The following is an 8253-nucleotide window of genomic DNA, read 5'->3' on the forward strand; positions in this document are numbered from 1 at the left end:
ATCATTATCGTTCTCCTAATTTGTTTCATATTTTTCATTTTACTTTTTCACTTAAGCTATGACCTCTTTAATTTATATATTACATTTAAGATAACGAGAGATCGGTATATGAAAAATACAAAACTATGTTTACCGAATCTCTCGAATTAATTGATTAAGAATATTGTTGTCAATATATTAAATGAAAAAGGTAAATGCAATAAATTTTTGCTGGTAAATAAGTAGAAATTCATTACAAGAATAACACACCAAATTATGTGTAATCTTAAGAGGATTTAACAAATAGACTAAAATGAAGAGAATAAATAAAAATGAATAAACAGAAAGGGAACGTGAACAATCACAAATGAAACACAACATATTTTAAATAAATCGGCGTTATTAATTTTATGCAATGTTGTATTCAGGAATACTAATTTATGTTCATTACGTGATACTTCAGTGAATTTTGATTGCGAAACACAAATTCCGTCATGGGCACTTACAAAATATCTTTACAAGGAGATAGCGGCATTGACATCCTTTACCTGTAATGAAATTTTGCTTATGATTATCAAAATAACCTTCCTTGCTACTACAAATCTTTAAACGGATGTATTAAATAAAATCATAACATAAAAAACTTTATTAAGATAAAACGCTACTTCATAAATAGTAAGTGGTTAATATAAAACTAGGCCTTTGATTGGCTTATATGCAATTACGTATCAGGTGTTCTCAACCATCTATTTTATCGTACAGGTGTTTAAAATCATCAACAGGAATTTCTAATATAATATTCAATGTTCAAGCACATTTATATCTAATATACTTGCTTAATTATATTTCTTACATACAATTTTTATATTGCTCAAGCCATCCCACAAAAACTAGTTTATATAATTTGTGGGTATTCAAATTTCTGTTTCGATTCAAAGTTTGGCGGGCGTAACTAAATACGTTCAGAAACTTTAATAAGATGTAATCTGGTATTGTCCTATCTTTCTCGTAATAACGCTAGTAAAGAAAGATGCAGCCTGCAAAAATTATTTTGAGTAAGGTTTCTGAATGCACCTCATGAACTGAAAGTCTCATAAATTCAAGAGCAATTACGAAATTTTATCCCGCGTTGAATCTCTGTTTAATTTTAGCTACTCTGTGTTTTTGCATACATTGATCGAAAAGCTGTTAGACTTATTTAAGACATCGGTACGACATCTATGAGACATAGAAGTAATAAAAGCTTATACGAGTGTCCATCAGATGGCACAGTCTTCTTAGGAAGTCAAGGCGCTGGCCACATAACAAAAGAAAAAGATTTTACAGCCTTGTCTCATTCTGCTAATCTTCTAAAGTTAATCTTTAGATTTTTAAATAGTCAAATGTCCAATCGTTAATAATAATGACTTAATCACAACAAGGACATTTTAATTAACCCAAAAACGTTTGAATAAAGTGCCTAAACCAGTAAAGGTTTGGAGCTTAATCGAAATATCTACACATGTTGAATGTTACCGACTGATAGTTTACAAATGACAGGTTCTTACAGAGCTGAGGCATGAAGTTCCGTTTACCAATTCTGATTAGTTTGTATTGAATATACAGACCGTACGATATTTTATAAAATCAAAGAACGAAGAAGAATAACGTATCAAGATAAATTCAATGTGATAAAATCATTTGATTTCCGATATTTCTTAAAAAGCTTAAAATTTGTGACTCCACTGACACTTGAGCATTTTAGGTTATATTAATGTAAAAACTATATTGAACGTAGTGAAACCCAGTTTATGGAATTTCTTAAGTGTGTTTTGTCAAGCGATTAATAACTGTCATAATAATATTGTACAATATGAGTGAAGAAAATACTGTTCCAACTGACAAAGTACCTGAACTTGTGAAAAACGCTGTACTTCTACATAGCTCGACTCTACCGGCTGGTACTCCTACTGTCGTAGGTCTGTAAACTTCCGGTTTAAAAAATGAATAAACATTGTCTTCTATAGGTCTCTTTTGTTTTAACTTAATAATTTGTCGGCTATTGTTTTCAGGTTACGACTGGAACCGTGGAATCGATTATCATGCTCTTTTGCAAAGCTACAAATATTCCGGATTTCAAGCCACTAACTTCGGTTTGGCTGTGGCGGAAATTCGAAAAATGTTGGAAGCCCAAAAAATTCCTCTAGCCAAAGATCAGGTGGATTCGATGGAGGATGACGAGTTTATAAAACGAAAGAGTAGTTGTACCATATTCTTGGGCTACACGTCAAACATGGCGTCCTGCGGGATCAGGGACACCATAAGATTTTTAGTTCAACATAAAATGGTCAATTTAAATGTTACATATGCAATATTTCTGGAGCTGTTTTGAAATTCATTGTCAGTACTGCGAGTATTGTTGCATTTCTATTTAATCATATGCATCTACAGGAAATACAATTATATTAGCAGTATTTACAGTTAATTTTGAAATATACGCTAAGCGGAAGACATTTTCAAAATTACCGAAGAAAATGACCACTTTTCTTGTTTTGCTTCAATTTCTAGATCGACTGTATCGTAACGACTGCTGGTGGCGTAGAAGAAGATTTAATAAAATGCTTAGCACCTACTTACGTCGGCGATTTCAATTTAGAAGGACGACGTCTAAGAGAAAAGGGAATTAATCGTATAGGAAATTTATTAGTGCCAAATGATAATTATTGTTTATTCGAAGATTGGGTAATGCCAAAGCTGGATGCAATGTTGACTGAACAGAAGGAAAAGGTATAAACATAATATAAAACGTTTATTAAGATTTTTTTTAATAATTCAATTTAAAACCTACTTTTGCATCAGGGTACTCTTTGGACACCATCAAAAATAGTTACAAGACTCGGAGAAGAAATTGGAAATCCGGAATCAATTTATTACTGGGCAGCCAAAAACAAAATCCCTGTTTTTAGCCCAGCATTAACTGATGGTAGTCTAGGAGACATGATGTATTTTCATTCTTACAGAAATCCTGGACTAGTTGTCGATATTGTATCAGGTACAATGATAATGTCAATAGTTACTAACAGAAATTTCATGTATATTCATGTGTTCTCTCGACAGATCTAAAACGACTGAATACAATGGCAATGAAAGCCATAAACAGTGGTATGATCATTGTCGGAGGTGGTGTCATCAAGCATCACATATGCAATGCCAATTTAATGGTGAGCAATATATTTGTAATAGACCATCTCTATTGTAATAGTTATGGCATCATTTCATTACAGAGAAATGGAGCTGATTTTTCAGTATTCCTAAACACATCCTCTGAGTACGATGGCAGTGATAGTGGAGCACGACCGGACGAAGCAATTTCTTGGGGTAAAATACGCAAAGACGCTGCACCGGTAAAAGTAAAGAACTACTTTAGAATCTCAAGTGAAAATATTGATTTTACATTAACCACGAACAAAATTATTTATCCTGTTACTATCTCTTTTTTAGATTTACGCCGAAGCATCCCTTGTTTTTCCACTGCTGGTAGGCGAGACTTTTGCACGACAGTATCACTCCTCAAAGGAACGCACCGTGTCAGACGTTTAAACGTAATAAATTATCTTTCTTCTTGGACACATAATAACATCCGTTCGATGCGATCATACATTTTCCGCTAAGTAAATAATACTTAATTGTCTACAAGATATTCTGTAAAACTTTTTGATTTGCTGAAAATTGAATAATTAATGCTAATAGAATTTTTATATCAAACAGTTCTGACGGTGAAAATAAATTGATGTATTGTCTCATACAAAACATTCGATAGCTATGGCCAATCGATTATTTGATATTTTAATATTGGACTATACAAATAAACGTATCGAAGGGCTAGTAAAAGTAGTGGTAATTTCCATATTTCTCGCGCATGCGTTTTGATATAGAACAGGTGCGCCACCAAGGGTGCAGCAGTATAACAAGGGGTTGGGGGCTACAGTGGGAGAAAGGTCGTTTGTTAGTTGTTTCCCGTTAGGCCGCGTTCGCGGACACGCGTGAAACCAACAACCCTCAACTCATCCCTCTTCCTCGAATCCAATAAATCTAATGTCTTACATCCCCAACTGAAAGTGCATAACTGGAATTGCTCGCGAGTGTTAACCCTACCTTCTCAACAGTATTTCCGATACTTCACAGTGTCGGTTCATTTTTCTTCCGTTGCCGCCCCTTTCCCCCCGATCCCGGGAAACCTCATCCACGTCGGTATGAGCAATGATGGATATGGAGGAAACGAATTCAGCTTCGACTGTCAGTTCATCCCCCAGACCCTCCAGTCCTGCTGCCGATTCAACCTTTATAAGGTAACTATTACTTTTTCATTTTCATCCCATCTTCAGTTTATCTACTGATTTTTCTTGATTTTATGATTTTTTTTTTCTAAGCAGGATCACCATGTCAATTAAATACGAATTTTATGCATCTTAATACACATATATTTTATATCCCGTTATAACAATTACTTAACTTCATCCCAGTTTGGATAAATAAATTTTACATTGATAAATTCTAATTCCTTGTGGTAGTAGCTGATTATTTTAACCCGTTGCACTCCACTGTCCTCTCTCAGGCACCAAAATATATTTAAAAAAGGAAAATCTCGAGTGTAAAGTTTTAACATTTTTAAAGATAGACTATTTTTTGGTACTTAACATTCCTGCAAACAAAGCGGATATAATAAATAAATAGACACCCAGAGGATAAATAGAATATCCAGTATAGTTTCCGCCTTAGTTGATATATCCGCCCGTTGCATTTACATTTAAGAGAAAAAAAGTCTTCTCTTTGTAAGCAGACGAATAATACCTATAGATGTATATATACAAGAGCGTGTATGTATATATCTGGCAACTCTAGTCTGCCTTAAATAATTCAAACCCTAAGTACATCTGAACTTGCTCTGCCGTCCGTTTTCCGTTGCGTTGATTAAAAATGAAAGGATTCGTATAATGAATTATGAATGTACATCCAGTGACAGTGGATTCTTCCAAGGATCAGAAAATTCTGTTTGACGTCCCTGAGAGTCTTCTTCGATGAACTATGATTAGTTTCTGCAGCACTAACATTCCGTAGTTCAGTTACCGCTCGATAGAACGGTTACTGTATTTCCAGAAAGTCCCTTACACTTTTTACATTTACTAGAACAGGTTTCATTTATTTGAAACTAGACATGACTCCGAGACTTCTGCAGTGGAATTCCGTAGACTAGGATACATAACCTTCTAGGTCTTTTTTTCCTCTTCAAAAAGAGTCGCGTGATTAAACATATATATGTATATACATATATATACATGTACTATGCTCTATATAATTTCTAATTTACAAATCCATCGATGAATTCATTAAAATCACATTTATCGTACCAACGTGAATGAAGTAAAGGTATATTTGAATTTTTGAAAAAAAATAATATGTATAAAAATGACCAAAAAAATCATATTTTCTAATAACTAATTGTGATTCGTTCGTCTGATCAAAGATGTGCGATTATTTTAAAAGGTGTCATAAAACGTGATTTCGTCTTTGCAGAAAGTCACATGGAGTAGAAAATCCGATAATAGTACGGGAACTGTGAACTACACTTAACGTAGTCGGCATTAGCTGTCGCTCGATAATAAGCACTTCAAGATCCAAAATAGGATTTCTATTCGTGGATCAGCGGAATCTGTTATTCGATAGGCGCGTAGCGTGCTTTGCTTTCGAAAGTGCAGGTATCAATGGACTAGAGAAACTTAAGTAATAAGTGCATCAGATGGTTTTATATTATATTAGTAAGATTTTCATTTTACTTCCATAGGGAGATCGTAGATGATCTATGGTAACGTTTTACGTAGTTCATCACGTAAACTTCCTTCAAGTAGCGTAACTAGTCGCAAAGTCTGGAATAGATTGAATCACGTTATAATTCCATATTGGAAACTTGGTAATTTATAACAGGACCCCCGATAACTTTATGTGTTAATTATCTAATTTTTTAATAATTTGTCTAATAATTATTGCATACTGATTACGATAGCTGAACTTTAGTTTGATTAAATATTCATATCGATGCTATTGTTATGACTTTTTATTAACTTTTTATTAACAGTGTCATTTTATTAGTAAATGAAAAATCAGGTGATACAACCAAATCGTAAGATACACGGTTTACATTGATCGAGTATCTTCTTGAAGGTTAAGAAGTAAAAGAATTATTTGTCTCTGGCACTGGCGTTACGACTTAATTAAATGTCAATTAAAAAAATATTTGTATAGGCTTTTTATAGGATATACGTATGTATATATGTATGTACGTAATACATGGGTGATTTTTGCTAGAAATTGTTTTCAATAAGTTACGAAAATAATTATTGATTAATTTATTGATTAAAAGTTTACTGTAACAGGGATATATGTTGGAGATAAGAGGAAAGTAGAACGTGTGTATTAAATTTAGCTCTTAAAATATTGAATGTTGATTGATTTTTCAATTAGCATTGTAACGACGGGAATAGCAAATAGGGAATTGTGCATAAGTGAAGATGATGTTATTGAGTTTTTATCGATTATCAATTACGGTATTTTTAAGCTGCTAGAATTTTGTCTCTTTGTTCAATTTCATATAATGTCTTCCCTCAATGTGTCTTTCATTCGCAATTTCTTAATATAACGTATATCGGTGTAGTATTATTTCTACATCACAAAATTGTTTTTATTTACGTGTTTTCCAATTGATTCTTTAAAATTTTCTTACTGTTTATTTATTCTTTTATTGATTTGATTCGATTTTTGTAAATTGCTACGACGGTAGAATAAGTACAATTTATCCGTGATAAAACATAATTATATTTCAAAATTAATCACCACCTGACGCGATTGTCAAAAAAGACTGATAATTATTTTTTATTTAGATTATAACTGGCTTTTTGTATGATTTCTATGTACTGGAATAGCATACAAGAACAATGTAACGCCGCGCCGCCCGCGGCAAATTCACGAACTACGGTATACTAAAAATTAATAAGATGTCCGACGTAAACCGATTCTCTTCATGTTGATGGTAAATTTCAATTCCGTTGGATTAAAAACTGCCCTACTTAAAAAGACAGTTAAAACCGATTAAAAATTGTTAATCAGCAGGAATAAGAATAACGAAACAGAAGCTTGTCAAATCTTCTAGCTCTTCACGACTATTAAGAGCAATGAGATTCCTATTGATCTCAATAAAAATGTACTGTTTATAAAGTGATTACCCGTAAAGCCACATCAGACAGGTTAACTTATTAATTAAAAATGATTTTCGATCGTAACACAAATGACCTCCAATTATAATTGAATCGACTATCTATCGGTTACTATTGATTTTGGATTTTTGAAGCTGGGCCACGGCCATGGAAAACTTGTGCCTCGAACTTGGACTACTTCCCAGCCATGTCGATGACACTCGTTCGCAACGTTCCTTCCGGGTAAATACATAATGGATGTTTTCATTTTAGCGTGAAGAGGGAGCCGAGCTCCGAGGAACCCAGTAGTCCCCTCGAGGCAACCAGCCCTGGCTCCATCCTCCACAACAATGGTGAGTACACAATGTAATTTGACCTATATATATACAAATTGAAAATATTTGAATTCCTGACAAATCAAAATTCAATCACGTGTAATTTTAGTGGTAAAAAGAAAGACTTTATAGGAAGTCAATGCCTTGAACACTTGGAAGCCTATAATAATTTTTTATAAGCGGAAACTAGATATCTCTGATACCTTCTTTAGCACTATATTCACGACTTTATGGAATAGAACAATAATTTAAACGAAATTGCCAATGGAACTTTCATAAGCTCTAAGATGGAGCAGCGATCCAGTTGAGCGTGGACAAGAGTAACGAGGATAACGAATGAGAACCCCTGTTGAGCTCGGTGGTACGAAGCTCCAGCTGTAGCTGGCGTTGGATCGATTCAAAAGCAGCAGCAAAGCGCCCCACCCTATTATGTTTTCTCGTACCCCCGATCCCAATCCCAAGTCCTAGCCCAGCTTCCGACCCCCCCCTGTAAGGCCGTCATTGTTTATTACACACCGGAAGAGCTTGCAGCGTGAAATTCCACAAGTTACCCCAAGTTCCTAAATTCATTTTGGATACGTATTCTCCAGGTATACCTTGACAATTTACCCTCGACTACATAAGCAAGCTCAATATATTTAAGGGAACTTCTGAGCCTCGTCATCCGTTACCGTCTAGGCCCCCGATTGCGAACCTCGATCGGATCGATTTTT

The 8253-nt window shown here is 34.2% G+C and overlaps 2 protein-coding genes and 1 long non-coding RNA gene across 5 annotated transcripts in view; 2 read left to right on the forward strand and 1 right to left on the reverse strand.

Moving 5' to 3' along the window:
* Positions 1-361: 361 nt before the first annotated feature.
* On the reverse strand, positions 362-1918 carry LOC112494330. The gene is made up of 2 exons (XR_003059620.1): positions 1869-1918; positions 362-527 (listed from the first exon to the last, which is right to left on the reverse strand). It is a non-coding gene; the product is annotated as an uncharacterized LOC112494330 (long non-coding RNA).
* On the forward strand, positions 1282-3587 carry LOC107267578 (probable deoxyhypusine synthase). Of its 2 annotated transcripts, none has more exons than XR_003059615.1 (7): positions 1282-1937; positions 2031-2305; positions 2527-2745; positions 2818-3010; positions 3076-3179; positions 3221-3368; positions 3460-3560. XR_003059615.1 is itself a non-coding variant. In XM_015739490.2 (7 exons), the coding sequence occupies exons 1-7, from the start codon at positions 1832-1834 to the stop codon at positions 3556-3558; spliced, it is 1122 nt and encodes a 373-aa protein (XP_015594976.1). In that variant the 5' UTR covers positions 1285-1831; the 3' UTR covers positions 3559-3587. The 2 variants fall into 2 exon arrangements, 1 of the variants encoding a protein (XP_015594976.1); XM_015739490.2 differs by having other exon boundaries at positions 1285-1937; positions 3243-3368; positions 3460-3587.
* LOC107267573 (ecdysone-induced protein 78C) overlaps positions 3460-8253 on the forward strand; it is a 50247-nt gene continuing 45453 nt past the window's right edge. Inside the window, exons 1-3 of one of the 2 annotated variants that reach the window (XM_025084917.1) lie at positions 3460-3560; positions 4144-4307; positions 7479-7558. In XM_025084917.1, the coding sequence (XP_024940685.1) occupies positions 4219-4307; positions 7479-7558 (169 nt within the window). In that variant the 5' untranslated portion in view covers positions 3460-3560; positions 4144-4218. Of the gene's footprint in view, positions 3561-4143; positions 4308-7478; positions 7559-8253 lie in introns of those variants that run through there. The other variant, XM_025084916.1, reaches the window with a different exon arrangement.

Source organism: Cephus cinctus, unplaced genomic scaffold (genome assembly GCF_000341935.2).
Source record: "Cephus cinctus unplaced genomic scaffold, Ccin1 Ccin1_scaffold0413, whole genome shotgun sequence".
Classification (NCBI taxonomy): domain Eukaryota; kingdom Metazoa; phylum Arthropoda; class Insecta; order Hymenoptera; family Cephidae; genus Cephus; species Cephus cinctus.

Coding starts and splice junctions, on each gene's coding strand:
- LOC107267578 (XM_015739490.2), top strand. CDS start 1,832: ATGAGTGAAGAAAATACTGTTCCAACTGACAAAGTACCTGAACTTGTG. Junction 1,938..2,030: donor TGGTACTCCTACTGTCGTAG/GTCTGTAAACTT, acceptor TATTGTTTTCAG/GTTACGACTGGAACCGTGGA. Junction 3,180..3,242: donor TATGCAATGCCAATTTAATG/GTGAGCAATATA, acceptor ATTTCATTACAG/AGAAATGGAGCTGATTTTTC.